The sequence below is a fragment of the Pyxicephalus adspersus genome, chromosome 3, assembly GCF_032062135.1.
Source record: "Pyxicephalus adspersus chromosome 3, UCB_Pads_2.0, whole genome shotgun sequence".
NCBI lineage: Eukaryota > Metazoa > Chordata > Amphibia > Anura > Pyxicephalidae > Pyxicephalus > Pyxicephalus adspersus.
In genome coordinates, this window is record NC_092860.1 from 58,914,972 (window position 1) to 58,932,813 (window position 17,842).

General features: G+C 39.9%; 1 protein-coding gene across 1 annotated transcript; it reads left to right on the forward strand.

Moving 5' to 3' along the window:
- The first annotated feature begins 2,943 nt into the window (after positions 1–2,943).
- On the forward strand, positions 2,944–14,274 carry C3H19orf25 (chromosome 3 C19orf25 homolog). The gene is made up of 3 exons (XM_072404844.1): positions 2,944–3,091; positions 5,928–6,093; positions 6,552–14,274. The coding sequence occupies exons 2-3, from the start codon at positions 5,964–5,966 to the stop codon at positions 6,740–6,742; spliced, it is 321 nt and encodes a 106-aa protein (XP_072260945.1). The 5' UTR covers positions 2,944–3,091; positions 5,928–5,963; the 3' UTR covers positions 6,743–14,274.
- Positions 14,275–17,842: the final 3,568 nt, after the last annotated feature.

A 17,842-nucleotide genomic window follows, 5' to 3' on the forward strand; every position in this document is an offset into this window, starting at 1 on the left:
TATATAAATCCTGTTTAATAATAATAATAATATGTGTTATGCACATTTTTTTTATTAGCTCCATATCAACAATTAGCTATCATCTTGAAAAGTAATCCTTTTGCTGCTATTCCATTTATCCTCAATTCATCCATTGGAAGAGGATTTGAATGTCTGCATGTCCGCATACATCAGGAATACAGATATATGAAGATAAATTGTATTATCAGAAATGTATTGTGAACAAAAATACTATATTTGAAAAGAGTTTTATAATTGTAGATCTCCCTATTTTTCCTGAGGAAGCAGATTTATTCAGCGAAACGCGTAGAAAAGATTGGACGTACCCTCAGGGGAAACCCCAATAGGAGGTTCTATGTTATACATTGATTTTATTTTTTTGTTTATGTTTGATTTTATTAAAATAGGTTCTTGATTTAAAAATGTGTTGTTAGATTGGCTAAACTTGCTAAAGGCTGGCCTAAAAAGTCACATTATTTGGTGATGTTCCACAAAATGTCTTTTTATGTGTTTATTGAGGATGTGGTCATGTCGAGAAGGGAAAGGTTGGATATGTCTATGTAATCGATGCCAAATTCTCTTATTAAATGAAATTCTCCATCTTTGCATCTTCTACCAGTTTGCATGTCTCCAGCAGCTCTCTGCACTACTACTATTGTACAAACGGAAAGAGCTCTGCTCAGTAGTCATAAGCAAAATGTAAATATTTATTTTCACAAAAATATGCATTTTCACATAATTACTATAAAACTTTTAAGTTAATTGCACCAAATTTGTCACTAAAATAGCTGGGGTAGAGGTGTTTTTGGGACCTGTGGGAGCATACCCCAAGAAAAAAGCATGTGAATGATGTAATTATTTTGTTAAAGGGTACCTAAACTCGCTTTACATAAAGAAGTAGATAACCCTTTCATGTAAGGTAAAAATTCTGTTTTTTTTTGCAACACTTTAAAAAAAAAGACTACAGCATCGCCCCGATTCTCGATTGCCTAGGTGATCGAGAATAAGAGCGCAAAGCCTCCTGGGATACCTATGTCAGGCATCCCGGGAGGCTCTTTGGTGCTTCTGCGCAGAGCATCTCGGGCATGCGCAGAAGGAGCCTTTTCATGTAAAAAAAATTGACGACCTCACGCATGCCTTACGCATGCGCAGTGAGATCGGCAAACTTTTTTTTCCAACCTACGTCACCTGATCTTGCGCCTGGGTCGGGTGAGGTAGGAAGAAGAAGCGATGATGGTGGCTCACGGTTTAGTTCTTCTTTAACCTCCTGGGCGGTAACCCCGAGTGTGACTCGGGTAGAAAAAAGAAGCTAAAAGCGGTAACCCCGAGTCACACTCGGGGTAGGCAAACCTATAGGAAAAAATAGTAAATCAAGTCTTACCTGATCCGCCGGCGTCCCGCGTCATCTGTCACGTCCTCTCTCTTCCTTTGCCTCTTCTTTCTTCTTCCTCTGGCGTCTTCTGCACTTCATGAGTCACCGGGGTAGTTCCCGGTGATGTCGGTGCGTGCATATGTTGCCGACGGGGTTGGAAATTCAAAATCCATTTGTATTGCATTCAATACAAAATAACTGTATTGAATGCAATACAGTGGATTTATATGTGTAAAAGCAGTATATTGTCTTGCATGAACATTTATTTTACAGTATAATATAAAAGTATGAGTATATCATTTATTTATTTTTTAAATTTAAAAAATTTAACTTTATTTATTTATTTATTTTTTTGACATGATTTTGTGTTTCCAACTTTTTTATACTCATACTAATAATATACTGTAAAATAACAAAAAACAATGTACCGCTTTTAGACTTAAAAATCCAGAGCGAAATCAACTGCCCAGGAGGTTAATCAAATTTAAGGATAGGCTGGTTTGTTATTGGATCTTTCCTAATTATTCCACTAGGCGGTGCTCATTTATAATGAATACGGGTACCAGCTAGCACTTTAAGGGCTTTTTCACACCCACATGTGCTGTCCTGTGCACTAAGTGTGCTGCAATGCATCCTGCTGCAAAGTACCCTGTCTAGTGACTTGGGTAGCCTGTAATGTGCCCAGTGTTTATTAAAACTGCACAGTATGTATTTTATACTGCCCCTAGACCCATTTCTAGGACAAGTGTTTACCAGGTTCAGTAAAAGGCTGCCTCTAATTATGTTTTCTGTAACCTGTATAGGCCTTTTCCATGGATGCCCAACATATTGCTTTAGGCACCACCTCAGCACTGCTGTTGGCATGAACAGAACATGGGGAAATGTGGGAGCAAGTCAAATTATACTAGCAGAGAGGTCACATACTAGTGACCTCTGCACTCTGCGCATTACATACTTGTGACACCTGCACTCTGCGCATCACATACTTGTGACCCCTGCACTCTGTGCATCACATACTTGTGACCCCTGCACTCTGTGCATACTCCTCTCCCACTGTTTGACCATACCCCTCATTTAAAAAAAGGTAAATGCTGAAAAGTCTCTTTAAAGCTGTATGAATTGTTGGCCAGAAAAAGTCAAGCTACTTTAACATGCAAGATAATCAAATCAAACAATTACTGACATATCATTAGATAAACGATTTTTAAATAAGCGATTACATTAAAACATGACATCCATAATGGTGCAACAGATAATTAGCGTCAACCCATCATTTAAAAATCACACGGCTAAATTATATGAAATGCATAGTTGTGTGCCCAGGCTCGTGCACGCGGGTACATGGTACAACATTTAAATTTCTCAGCGTGGCTGGCGTGTCGGGAGCGCGCACTGCATTGCCAGCTGAATGCTCACTAGAGATCAGCCACGTTCATGATAACCCCGCTGACGTACCCAGCAAGCTGTAAGCACTAGAGAACGCGTATATCTGTGTGAAAATGTCTCCACAGCACAGCTACTAGAATTACAGGAGACGCCATAGAAGAGGTACTTCTAGTGATTTGTTATACTTATCACACCAGTTATGGAGGCAACCTGAGATAGCAATTGTGTGCACACCTATTTTCTCTAGTGTTGTTTTGTTAAATAAGCGATATTCTTCCTGTGAACACAAACCATGAAGACGTAAAAGCAGCACGGAAGTTTTGTCATATACAGGTATCTATTAGCATGTATTACTTCTCTGCAGGGAGTATGTGTTTGGTGTATTAAACCAATAGACAATGTTTAGCTATATTGAGATGCTGCTCTGTCCAATATGTGGGCGTAGCAGAGGCGCTAACAATCATGTTACCAGTCTTAAATGGCTTAGTCTACACGGACTGTTTCCCCAGCGTTTAACCTGAGGCTTTTAAAGCCCTTGTTTGAAGCCCTCATGCTTTCCGATGGGCTAATCTACACCAGGACGTTTCCTTCAGGCATGTTTTTGAGCGTTATCTTAAACGTTGCTTGCAAAAAAATTAAAATGCATGAAAACGCTTTCATTGAACTCAATGGAGGCTTTTTCAAGTGTTTTAAAGCTTTTTATGAAAGCTTCCACTGAAAACAATGGGGACTTTTATAAATGTTTTTAGCAGGACTTTGGAATCTGGAAACCTCCTATAATAGGGAGACTCCCAGATCTCCATCACCCCACCCTGGGGATTGAGTACAGGGGTACAAAAAAACCCTTACTCATTCCCTGAAAGGGTTAAAATATGTAAAAAAATATGACGAGGCTTTAATGTTAAATTATTTTATTAAATGTGTGTGTGTTTGTGTAACCTTTTTTTTTTTTTTTTTTTTTTTTTTTTTTTACAGGTTATGACAGGATGGTTCCCTGGACTGCAATCATGACATGAGCACAGCCCCGGGACTCCTCCTGACAGTGAGGGATCACAGGGCACTAGGGGTTAAATGAGAACAAAGCTCTCCATTCACCCCTAGTGCTCTGTGATTGGCTGAGGTTTTACGTTTCTAAGCCATTCAGCACTAGACATGAATGGGGAGACCTGTGCCCATTCATCTCTACTGCTCTGTAACTGGCTGAGAAATAGGAAACCCTCATGACAGTTCAAGCATCAGGATTTCCCTTTCCTCAGCCAATCAGGGAGTAGAGCAGTCAGCGGAGCTTGAGTGGCCTGGCTGGGATGACATAACTACTCCGCACATTTAGTATGGACAGGCAATGTCAGGTGGGACGAATCCTGTCTGGTCACAGTTTTGAAATGTTGGACTAAAGTTTTGCTTTAATAGGTTTAGAACCTTCCTGGATAGGCTATGGGGCAGCAAACCTGAATCCCCCTCTCCCATCCATAAAAGGTCCTCTAGAATCCGGCTTCCCAAAGAAAGAATGGAACAAAAAGTGTGTAGCCCCCCTTCTCTTTGCGAAATGAATCTAGACCCTCCACCAATAAGTGAGCCCTAAAAATATCCTCCTCACCCTAAGGAATGAGTCTTACAAAGCACCCTTTATCCAGTCCAAAAATGGGTTAAATCAGCCCTGGATACACACACACAGTAGAAAAAATCTTTATTTTTTTTTTTTTTAATTGTGATTACCTTTTCTATGGTTCAGCAAAGTCGAAATAGGTGATTCCAATGACAGGAGCTCTGTATTGTTTATATGTAGTCAGCCAGCCTTCAGATTTAGCCAAATTAGGTTTTGTTTTGTTTTAAAAATGCCTTTTAACTTCCACAAACGCCTGCCCAGAATCCGAACCTATACTTATGTTTATGTTTGCAATTGGTCTCATTGTTATCTCTTTATTTAACTTTCCCTCTCTTCTGCAGCACAATATTTGCCTCACCTATTCTTCCCCTACTGTTTAATTTAGCCACTGATAAGACCTGCAGAAAAAGGGAGATTGAAAAATTTTGATATTATGGTATAACAATATGATATTACCTGTATATAAAACAATAAAGTATATATAAAGCCAAAACTTTTTTTCACATATGAGAGGATTTTTTGTTCCATTAGGGATATTTCCCTATTCTTCCTTTCTTGTAAACTTGAATGCAAGCCAGAGAATGTGTTATAAAAAAAAAAAAGTCTTCTTACATATTTGTCACTGGAAAAAGTATCCCTATTGCAAGATTTCAGACAGCAATAAAAACCTGACAGGGATTTGTACGTTTTGCCTCTCTATCCTAATGAAACATTTTGTTATACTTTAAAGCCTATATGTTAACAATGCTTTTCTTTAGTAAAACACAGGAAGCCCTGTCTTTTTTTTTTTTTTTTTTTTTTACACTGTGTACCGTTTGAAGATTTCCCTCACTAACTGTCTGGTAAAATGACAGAGTGACATGAAGTGAAAGTAATTTGATCCTAGCACACCACCAGACTGCAGTAACAATTCAGCGTTCTAATCCTTCTGTACTTTTAAAAAAAAATGGACAGACAGGAGACAAAAAGAGGGCTTTTAGGCATTCAAACAATATATTTTGTCAAACTTTAAGTTCACAGAGTGAACACTTATTACTATAGAATAGTGTTAGCTGGTAAGATATCATTCTCCCATTCGCAGCAAGCAGTCCCAGATAATATTTATTATAAGTAATAAATCACAGTCACTTAGAAGGTCCCGACAAATTTTTGCGTTTAATAGGCTCCTTCAGGGGTAGATATCCTGTCTCCTGTCTGTCCATTTTTTTCACTATTAAAAGATCTGGCAGAATCACCTTTACTTTAAATTATTGTACCTATTTACCTTTGTCATGAGAAGGTAATAGAATTGAACAAAATTTGTTTTTGCCATCGGTACTTTTTTTAGACTTGACATACACTGTAATCTTTCTCTAATACTTAACCCACACGCACCTTTTTCTAACATTTATCCCTAAGGTTAACCCTTAAAACAAACTTGTGCAACAGGTTTTTCATTAGTCCCTCCTAAAATATAATTTTTTAAATATTCTGCTTTGCCTATGATTTACCTATGTAAAATATGTTTACATGTTTCATACAAACAAGATTGTAACTATGTTTATGGAAATTTTGTGCTTTCAGACTACTTTCAACTGCTTTTTATGAAATTTTCTTAAGATGACTTCCAGAGCAAAAAAGCGCATTGTTCTTCCTTCTCGACCAGAACCCCCTACTGTGGAGCAGATTCTGGAAGATGTTAGCTGTGCAGTAGCATCCGACCCTGTAATTGTTTGTGATGTCAGTGAGGGTAAGATTTGCTGGTAGCATTAAATAATACTATTAATTTAAAAAAAATGTAGTGTGCCTATATTTTTCTTTACGCATAAAAAGACTTTATACTAAGATCGTACATGCCAGCTGCAATTTGATCCTAAATTTGTAGTGGCTGTGCCTGGTTTGAAAGTACAGTATACTTGGTTTACATATGAATGAAGCTCTAAGTAGGTATCACCAGTGTGGTGTTGATCAGTAGCCAATAGAGCACAAAAACAAATTGGATTATACAGTATAGCAGGATGTGTAAAGTAATGTAAGCAACTTGGTATGCCGCCTTATAGCACAACAGGGGTGGGTAAATCCGAGGGGAATTGCTTTAAAGATTATTTAATAAATATAACAGCTTTTTTCATATTTTATTTGCATGATTTCTTACCATTGCCCTTGAAACCAAGGTCTTCTGTTTAATTTGTCATTTTTTTCTAACAGAGACCTTTATTCCTACTCATGATGCATCCAGTGAGGCAAATAAGCAGTATTTACAGAGTTGTTCGTATGTGCAATTAAACAACAAGCTGAAAGAAGCCCAGAACGAATTGAAGGAACGATGTGAGGCTTTGAGATCTTCTGGGATGACGCTTGGAAGTGTTATTGAAGAGCTAAGAGAAGCAGCTATGTGAATATAGTACAAGCATGTCATTTATTTTGGACAAATATTTGGTACCAATGGTTAAGAGTATAGGTGAAAAGATCTTTAACATGCCATTTGCTGCAGTGTATTCATCCTTTACGACAAACAAGTGCGGCATTGACATTGTGCCTCTATTCGAGACATGTGCACAACACAGTTTAAGTATGAATTCTCCTTGTGGCACACTGAACATGATACAGACATTGCTCTTAATGTTGCTGGTATCTTAGAGCAGAATGGCTACCATGGCTTTGTTGAGCACCGTGATCAAGCTGGTGGAGTACAAGCCATTACAGCGGCTGACAACGTGATCCAGTCCAGCAGGGTGTCATTCCTTATTTTGTCCTCTCGCTTCCTTGATGAGTCCTGGTGCAAGTGGGTGTCTGAATGGTGCATTGTCAATGCTGTCGAGCAAAGTACTGTCAGGGTAGTACCAGTCTATACTGATTTACAGGAATACCAAAAGCCAGATATTCTAAAATTCCTCACAGGTCTCAATTACTACAATAAGTTTTTTCAAAAGAAACTGTTAAATACTATGAAATCCAAAACTTGTCCGTGACTGGTCGGCTATGCATTGGACACTGTACTGTGTTTGTTTCTTATTAGGATTGTGTGGGAAAACTTAAATGGTTGCTCAGCTTTGTTAAAAACATACAAAATGTGCTTGGAACACATGCCGTTTTGTATTTTACTGTTGATAACCATTTAGATTTCATTCTGCAGCTAGTTATGATTTCTTGAAACCGGTATAAAAATGTACATTTTTGTTTTCCTAACATTAGGTTCTCCTTTTATGCTGTGTACAATATGCTGCAGGTCTTTGGAATCTGTAAGCTCCCTTTAACAAGGAGACTTCCAAATCCCTGACACCCCAACCTGGGGAATGAGTACTAGGGGTACATAAAACCCCTTATTCCCTTAAAGGGTTAAAAATATGTGTAAAAAATAAGACTAGGCTTTGGTAAAGTGATTTAATAAATGTGTGTGTTTTGTGTAACTGTGTTAACTTTTTTTTTTTTTACAGGTTATCCCACAATGAAAGGATGATTCCCACTGGTGCATGTATGACATGAATGCAGCCGTGGGACTCCTGACAGTGTGGGATCCCCAGGCACTAGAGGGCAAATGAGGACAAGTCTCCCCACTCTCCTCTGGTGCTCCGTGGAAAACCCTGAGTGTGATGTGATCTGGATAGCTGTTCTAATTATTTTTCTGGTGCTTGGGGTCACCATAGCCCTCTGCAAGCCTTTAGGAGGAATGATGCTGGATGCTGCTTTCATAATAGTTGAAGAAGGTGGCAAATAGGAAAATAGCTAAACCCAGATATTTCCAAAGTTAAAAATAACCTAAAAGTAATCTACTTGTATCACTTTTGGGTTCAGAACATTTAGAAACCCAATGCAGCAGCCAGTTGTATGAGCAGATGATCGATTCTTTTTGTTTAATCTGTCTGGATTACAGGAAGACCCCTTAATTCTTTGAGGTCATAGGATTCTGTCACTACTTTCACATGGGGAAAGGTCACTTATCAACCCCCTTGTGATATTAAAGTGAAAACAGAAAAAAAAATCTTGTTTTTACTTGATTATTAACCATACAGTGCTTTTGTGTATATCAAAACCTACTAATTAGGGGTCCCATACTTGTTTTATATAGGATATATTTGAATATTAGTAATACAGATGTATCTCAATAAATTATAATGTCATCATTTTATCACGATCAATATAATTTACTTCAGTATTTCAATTAAAAAAGTGAAACTCATATACTATATAGATTCATTACACACAGAGTGATATATTTCAAGCATTTATTTCATTTAATCTTTCAGATTATGGCCTACAGGTAATGAGAACCCAAGATGTACTGAAATAAATTAGGTTTTCCATGATATTCCTATTTTTTAGGATTCACCTGTAGGTATACAAAATACAGTGCTTATTAACCAAACTTTGTATGTCTCCTTCTCTGGTAGCTTTTTTTTTTTTAATTTTAATTTACTGCAGAACATGTGCAGCATTCACATTTGGTATCTAAGATGTTGGAAGTGTGTACATCATTGTTAGGTGTTACCAAATAAAGAAAAATATTTGTGTTATTACATTTTTATAGCATGTAATATTTCACATAGACAGTTTTTTTTTTTTTTTTTTTTTTTTTTTTTGTTAAGCGCTGTGTTTCTTCTAATACACAGTTGTCCACATGAAAGGAATGTGTTAATATCTTTATTTGTAAGTGATCAATTCAGGCCAAAAACATATTAATATACTGTATCAGTGTTGTTTATTTCATCGTCTCACCAGTACGTTACGGTTTTAAATTACCTGTGGTGATGATTCAGGTAAAACCATACAAAGGAGTTCCCAGCACATTTTCAAGCTAGCCATCAAACAACCAACCAATATGTTTCATTTACTCTGTTTCACTTATTCAGAGGTTTTTGTGGCATACATTTGCAAATCCATATTTCTAAACAATCAGTGCCCCCACCTATATGGCGTATAGCAATGCTAACACAAAGGACCAGGCTTACCTTGAGGCAACCCTCTCCTCCCTAAAGGTAAAACAATTAGGATTGGTAACATCTATGTGTCTGTAATAGCACAGCTGCAAAGATGTGGGTTATAATGTGTGGTGAGGTAAGACAGCCTATAGTTATTTGAGTGAGCGAGTGGTGCAACAGCGTATGAAAAGAAGTGCAACATGCAGTACTGTGAAATGCAACTGTTCTGCCGGCATAGTTCGTTTATGTATACCTGGCCTTGCTTATTCTTTTATACTGCTTTTGTGACTTTGTCTTTCAATGAGTTTTTTTTTACAATCGTCTGTGCCAATTTTCAGTTTGTGAGAAACCGCTTGTGTACAACCTTTTGATAAGTTAGATGGAAATTGAATCTGAAATAGTTATGGTATCCCCTCCTGTCACACAAGGGAGAAGATGAAGGCTGTACATTACAACATTAGTACAATGTCCTTGTCATTTATTGTGAGCTTAACAGACAGAAAATACATTTTATTATTCATCTTTAAACTTTTACTTACGTTTACTCCAAACTCCTGTGTAATAGAGATGAACAAAGGTGTGTGTGTATATATGTGTGTGTGTGTGTGTGTGTGTGTATACATATGTGTGTGTGTGTATGTATGTATATATATATATATATGTGTGTATTCCTGCCTGGGTGACAAGAATGGCTATGTTCATAGAAATGGTGGAGAAATTTGCTTAGCCACCTTAGGAGAGGGTGAAACGTTTTATCATTTTGTACAGTTATTGTTTGAGTAAAGAAGAATGTATATTTCAAAAATAGAGGATAAGATGTACCCCAGAAAAAGTATATAATAATATAATAGCTAATAAAGCATACAGATATATTTAGTACAAAGTGATTTACCTCATCCCTTATACAATATAGGGGATTAGAGGTAGATGCCTTGACACATACCTCTGACAGACATTTATATACAACAGTACATCATTTATCATCATGCACACCTGATGCGTTTTGCCCTTATGGGTTCCTCAGGAGTATAGAAGCAACCGTGAGATTGGGCTGGTGAGAGAATTGATATATTCACATCTGAGAATTAAATGAATGTGTTAGTGGTCGAAGTAATAAATAGTAGAGACTTTTATGGTCTTATGAGTTTTTTGGCTGATACAGAATACAACTTACTTGGATGTATATATTTGAAAAGGGTGGACTGTTGTTGTATATTAGGCTTACTTTGTGCTGCAATGTGCCAAGTTATCTACAGCAGTTCGAAACAGACTCGTGGTATAGAGACTCCTAGAGTGATAATGGTAATAAGGGAAAGTAAAAGTAAATAAATAGAACATATAGCATAATTGCAAAGTAAAAGGTAATTTGAGGCTTGCTTGGAGATACAAGATAGCTAAGTGTTGATAACTTCATCAGAAACGAGAGTGGATGTCCTAGTGGTTCCATGCAAGGCAGCTTGCCTGCTATCGGTCAGGTAGCATGAATCATCAGAGCAGCATTGGCTGTGTTAGGGTTCTGGTGCAAAAGGGCTGTCAGACTGCCAGTTCGGCCTTCAATTCCCAAGGGGATTACGTCATCAGTTTGAGGCTATGCATGCGCGGTCCCAGACGTACCATGTGTGTGCAGGTTTTGGGGAGTAACGTTAAACACGTTCCACGAAAGGTTGAATTAGCATAGCCCCGCCCTCGTTATGCAGATCAGCTCAGCCCTGGCTTCCCGCTCATAGAGCAATTGAGCCGGAGGCATAGGGGGCTGTGAACTGCAGCGATCAACGCTGCCTTCATACGGAGGACAGCAGTATGTAATCTTGCTGACAAAGGCATCAAGACCAGGGGTACTGGTACTTAGTCCCCCACAAGCTGGTCACCATAACATAAAGGGGGAACAGAGAGCATAGAGGAGATATTAAGTAATAGAGAAGATTGTTAAAGATGCTTAAAACTGTGGTCGCCAACCTTTTCAGATCCACGGACCACTAAATTTACCGGCATGCGCAGAGAGCCGAGTGTCACTCAAAAGGGAAGAAACTTCCCTCATAGGGACATCATGATGCCAGAACCCGACCACTCTCCCATCACATGTATGAACCCGTCCACTTCCCTGCACCTGCGATCCGTACGGGAGACATGGTCCGCAGCTCTGTCCGGTGCGCCCTCTCAAAGTAGTCTTGAACTCATGGACATCACCAGATGCTGGGTTTGCTCCTTTTTAATGCTCTGCAAGGCCTTTACTGCAGCAACTTTCAGTTGCTGTTTGTGAGACTTTCTGTCCGAAGTTTAGTCTTCAACAAGTGAAATGCATGCTCAATTGGGTTCAGATCAGGTGACTTACTTGACCATTCAACAATATTCCACTTCTTTGCTTTAATAAACTCCTGGGTTGCTTTGGCTGTATGTTTTGGGTCATTGTCCATCTGTAATATGAAAAGCCTCCCAATCAATTTGACTGCATTTAGCTGGATTTGAGCAGACAGTATGTATCTGAACACCCAGAATTCATTTGGCTGCTTCTGTCCTGTGTCACATCATCGATAAACACTAGTGTCCCAGTGCCACTGGCAGCCATGCACGCCCAAGCCATCATACTGCATAAAACATAATTTTTTTTCCAGAACTGTGCTGCCTTTTCTAGATGTTTATGCAAAGTCCAATCTAGCCTTTTTATTCTTGAGGCTTATGAGTGGCTTGCACCTTGCTGTGCACCCTCTGTAGAGTACCCTCCTACTTCCTGGAGAGTGTTGTTCACTGGGTTCGCTGTTGTGAAGGGGTTTCTCTTCACCATGGAAATGATTCTGCAATCATCCACTACTGTTGCTGAGTTCACCAGTGCTTTGTTTCTTTCTCATGATGTACCAAACTGTAGATTTTGCCACTCCTAATATTGTAGCAATTTCTCGGATTGGTTTTTTTCTGTTTTTGCAGCTTAAGGATGGCTTGTTTCACTTGCCATCCTTAAGCTGCAAAAACAGCTTAAGGATGGCAAGGACCGCATGTTGTCTGTTCACAGCAAAATCTTCCACATACAAGCACCCCCATCAAATCAACTCCAGGCCTTTTATCTGTTTAATTGATAATGACATAACGAAAGAATTGCCCACACCAGCCCATGAAATAGCCTTTGAGTCAATTGTCCAAATACTTTTGAGCCCCTGAAATTGTGATTGTGTTAAAAAAAGGCTTTAGTTCTTCACATTTTTATGCAATCTTTTTGTTCAACCCACTGAATTAAAGCTGAAAGGCTGTTCAACTGCATCTGAGTTGCCTCATTTAAAATTAATTGTGGTAATGTACACAACCAAAATTAGAAAAAAAGTTGTTCAAGTATTTATGGACCTAACTGTATACAGTATTGAAATGTAAACCTTATATAGTATATAGTTGGTTAATATATGATTAATGATAGATCAACACCTGATAAATGTTGTTAATGTATCAACAATTATAGTACATCAGTGTTGATAAAGCTGATTAGGTAGGTATACTTGGTTTTCCTATGACATACATATTGTGAATAACGCTATATATGTTTACTTACAACATTGAAAGTATGGAGAGAGGGGAGAATGTTTTGTAACGTGCATCATTTATTGGAAGAAATAATTAGAGAAAGGGTTTGAAACGAAGTGTATCATTAAGCCCTGGGGTTGCTTGGAGATTAAAAATCCATTTGGATTCAGTTCTGAGGTGCTTGATGTCTGGGTCTCCTCCTCTGGGGTTGTAGGGAATGTGTTCAAGAGCAAAGAATTTTAGAACGTTCTGAATGTATTTGTGTTTTGTGGTGACATGATATCCTATGGGGGTATTATTTTTCCATGTGTGATTGAGTGTATATGCTAGTAAATGCATTTCTTGAAGGCTCTCTTGGTCTTACCTACATAGAACGATCCACATGTGATCAAATAGTTGACTCCTTTGGTGCAGTGTTTGGGTCTTGTTCTGCCATTAGGAAGGATGATACTTTGAGCTTCCTGAATCCAGTTACAGTGGGTACCACATTTGAAGGTGCTCTTGTAGTTTTCATAGGTTTGTGTTTGCATATGAAGGGAAGTGACTGGATACTAAGTGGTCTCTTAACGAGGGGGATTTACTGTATACCAATTGTGGTGCTGAATTGATGAACCTATTAATTGATAGATCTGCTCTAAAAATATGCCAGCATTTCTTACAGATATAACATATTTGATGCACATGTTTATTGAATTTAGTAATAATCCTTGAAGGAGGTTCTTGTTGGGGTTCGGTAGTGCCTTTAAATAGGAAAATTCTCTCTATTTAGAGGTATTACTCATTGATAGGATCTTTTAAGCAGTTTTTTTGGAGTATCCCCGGTCCAATAGTCTAGATTAAAAGACCTTGGCTTCTTTTTTGAATTCTAAATTGGTAGAGCAATTTCCTCTGAGTCTAAGGTATTACCTGAATAGTATACTGTTGATCAGAGGTTGGGTATGGGTGCTGGTAGCCTGCAAAATAGTATTTCCCACTGTACTTTTCCTACATAGAGTGGTGTTGATAGTTGGGTTTTCATCAAATTTTAAGTAGTGTAAATGTAAATAAAATTTATATAGCCACAAGTATAGTGAGAATTAACTCAAACTATATTATTCTGTTTTAAAATGACTAACTCCGTTATTTGTGTTCTTTACTTCTGTTCCCGGAGGCGCCTTGGCCTTGCACCTGGTCAAGTGAAACCAGATAAGAAGACCATAGAAACTGCCAGCAAATAAGGAGACCATGGAAACTTTAACCCCCCCAAGAAAATCAATTAGAAGTGGAATGTACAGCGGCAGTAAAAAGCAAAACAACATCTCGCTTTTTCTCCAGGCAAATTAAAGAAAAGACCAGCCCAGAATTGGATGACCGGTGACGCAAGGAACTTGAAGGAGATAAAATATAGACTTTGGCTAAAGTTTTCAGAGACTCCTTTAGACAGAGGAAGGGACAGTCCCAACCTCTATTGCCTTGTCTGTTGTGAGTTTCCCACGCGTGAATAAAACCTTGATTCTTTTACTATACCTCAGAAGTTGTGAATAATTCTCAACTTGCCATTGACAGTAGACATCAAGGGTGCGCATTTCATTCCCGTGTTCTTGTTACTTTTTTCTTGTCCCTTTTCTTATTAACGTAGTAATGGTATAATAAAGAGGTTCTTTAGAGTAGTGTGGTTTCTCTTTGTAGAATGATGGTGATGGTTTCCAAACCTTTATCGTGAGGTATGCTGTTGTAAAGTGCCCCAACTTCAAGTGGTTAGGACCTTTCATGTTGTTAGGTAATTTAAGGAGCTCGATTGTGTCCTTTAAATAGGATGGAATATTCATAACAAGGGGACAAAGGTAAGAGTCCACCAACTCACTGGCATTGGAGGATATTGAAATAACGCCAGCTATGATCCTGTGGGGTCCTTTGGGTTCTTATGAATTTTAGGTAGTGCATAGAATGCTGGAATTGTAGGCTGCTTGATAGATAGGTAATATTTGGTGGGTTTGTTGATCATGATTGTTTCGTAGGCTTCGAAAATCATAGAGTAAAACTCTTGGGTGTACTGGTTATAAGATTAGTTCGAAATAGGGATGTGTCATTCCTTGATTTGAAGTATTTTAAGACACAGTGATTTAAAGAAGTTGGTGTCCATCACGACTACTGCCCAGTATCAAGCAAAACTGCCCAGTATCCAGCTCTAGATGCCAGACAAGACTCAAGCTCAACAGGGTGTTCTTTCCCCTCTGATTCCGCCAAGCCCGTTCCGTTTCATTTGGTTTCGCTACATAGTAGGTAAGGACAGATTGGAATCTCGTTCATCCATTCATGTCTCCAACAGCTACAGCTTCTACACTGTCCATATAGGTGATGGCCTCAACCTCTAATGCCATCCCTGCTCCTTCTCAGGGCCCACCGCCTCCTCCTCATGCTGTAACTGATGCCGCCTGCCCAGTACCCAGCTCTGGATGCCAGTTACCAATGCTGTCCACGCTCCGTCTCAGAGCCTACCGCCTCCTCTTCCTGCTGTTCCTGCTGCATGCCCCAGGCTTGATCAATATGAGCCATCAGGATGCAGGTATACTTCCGATGAGCCAGCTGATTCGAGTGGGTTGCATCTTTGACCCTGGAGCACCTCGTTTCAAGTGTTGAAGCACACAGTTTGCAGATGACCATAGTGTTGTCATCACTATGGACATTAAAAAATGCCCACACGGGCGAACATCTAACTGGGCCGAAAGGTGCTCTGGAGCTGGTGCTTGTGGTGGCGGTCCGCGGTTGTTGAGGCATAGCTGTGGTGACAGGCAGCGTTTCAGACGTATACCTACACTACCTTTCTTCAGCCCTGCGGAGTGCAAATTGAGGACTTGTGCGCTGTATTGTCACCTTTTGAAGAGGCGACCATGATGATCGAATGATCAGCAGATATCAGGCCTGTGTCAGTGACACCATCCCCATCAATTGCCTGCTCGAACAGATGATGGTGGATCTCGGACACGACAGAGAGCGGACGCTGCATCAAGAGATGACATTTCAAACATCATCTCGGACATGCGTGCCTACTAGGCATAGTGCACCACAAATCCAGGAAAAGGAGGAGGTGGAAGAGGATGAGGAGGACATTGCAGGCATGGGAGAAGGGGAGGAAGGGGCGGAGGAGTATATTGAGGGTACATGGCATCCATCCACCCAAACACAAGGCGGCATGTTCAGTGAATGGCAAAACCAGGCAGAGGAGGAGGACGACCCTGTGCTGCTGTTCGACCCACAGCAGTGTGGGTCCAGAATTACCTCAGCTGTGGGGAGTTTGAGCCACATGACAGGCTTCATGCAGGAGTGCATAGCCAAAGATCCACGCATACAACACAACACAAAACAAAGACTGACGAATGTTGTATTGCTACATTACTGGTTCCACATTACAAGCCTGAGATACAACAACTCATCTTGCCCCAATACAGGGGACCTAAAATGCAGCACTACCAAGAAGTGCTTGTAAGGGACTTGTGCTCAGCCTTTCCGGCTGCCAGCAGCAGCAGGGCAGTTCACCAGCCATGGGAACCAAACAACTGCCCTAGGCAGCAAGGGTGGCAGCAGCAGTAGAGGTCGTCTAAGCCAAACTATACAGGCTTTTTTTCAGTGGAAGCAAGCCGCCAGTCCTGCAGCAATTGCCAATGGCACTCGGCAGCGCTACTCAGTCATGGTGCAGGAATACCTGAGCTCTACATGGGACATGTGCAACCTGCAAAGCCAGGACCCACTGGGCTACTGGGTATACAAGCTTGAGCAGTGGCCGGAGCTGGCAGAACATGCCATTGAGATCCTTGCCTGCCCAGCCACAAGTGTGTTATCTGAAAGAGTGTTCAGTGCAGCTGGGGGCCTAGTGAGTGACAAGCGGATTTGGCTCTCCACAAAAAATGTCGACAGAATCACTTTTATTAGAATGAATAAGGCTTGAATCGACAATGACTTCCAACACCCCCTCTGCAGAGTGTACTGATTAGTCGTCAACTGCTGCACAGCCTGCTGACACCTTCATGGGAAGAGCACGTTCACAGCCTTCGGCATCTACTTCTACTCCTCCCCCTCGTGGCCTTCTACCTCTAGTCTGTCTCTGAGGTCTATAACTTTCAATGGAGCTGTGTAACTGGCTAATTTTTTCTTACCGAGCACCTCCCTCAGGGCCCTCTGCCTCCTATCTACTTTGAGGCCTATATCACTTGTAATGGAGCTGAGTGATTTATAATTAAATATTTGTATTTTTAGTAGAGAAATACATAAAAATTTCTGTCCTTTTGGACAGATAGCAAGTGGTATCAGAATTAAATATCTCTATTTTTAAATATCTGTATTAAGTAAAGCACTATTTTTTTACTTTGACAAAGCAAGCCAAGCAGCACAGAAAGGTTGTGATGCTAGCAAATCTCTGTCATGAGTGGTAAATGCAGGCACGCCCTGGCCTTATATAGGCCAATGGCTGCCTGTGTGGCATGCAGTGACAGACAGCCAATCGGCTGCCTGCCACAACAAACATGGAGGGGAGCATCCCTGCTGTTATTGGAGGGCCCTAGGCATCATGGGGGAGGTCCCTAGGCATTGTGGGAGGGTCAAATTCGGGGCATTAATCCAACAAAATTCGGGTCGGGTCGACTCCAAATCGAACGGCCATATTCAGAAGTTTTGAACTATGAGGCTTTTGCATAACATAGTAACTAGATATCATACAGGAGACCTCAGTCATACTTTAAAGCATTTCCGCATCAGATTACTAAATATTCGAGGTTTAGCGTGAAATGTGGTTATGTCACTCTCGTGCTATGCAACCTTCTTCTTACTGAAGGCACTGATATCAGGAAGCAATGCTCTGCCTCTTCCAAGATGGCTTCTTCCACACACAGAAAGCTGGAGCAATGCATACCAATTCAGTAACTGAATGAAAAGGCCATAAGGAGACCAAAAACAACACCTGTAGCTAGTCCTATGCCTTCTGCATGATTTTTGTGAGCACATCTTCCAGTGTACCTATCTGTAACTGTAAAGTAGTGTCTATTTAAACCTATTTTACAGAAACTTATGGAAGTTATTAAAGCTAACAGAATACACCAG

What these genes read in the sequence shown, in the direction of transcription:
- C3H19orf25 (XM_072404844.1), top strand. Translation starts at nt 5,964, where the DNA reads ATGACTTCCAGAGCAAAAAAGCGCATTGTTCTTCCTTCTCGACCAGAA. An exon ending in TGTTTGTGATGTCAGTGAGG is followed by an intron (nt 6,094 to 6,551) that starts GTAAGATTTGCT and finishes TTTTTCTAACAG; the next exon opens with AGACCTTTATTCCTACTCAT.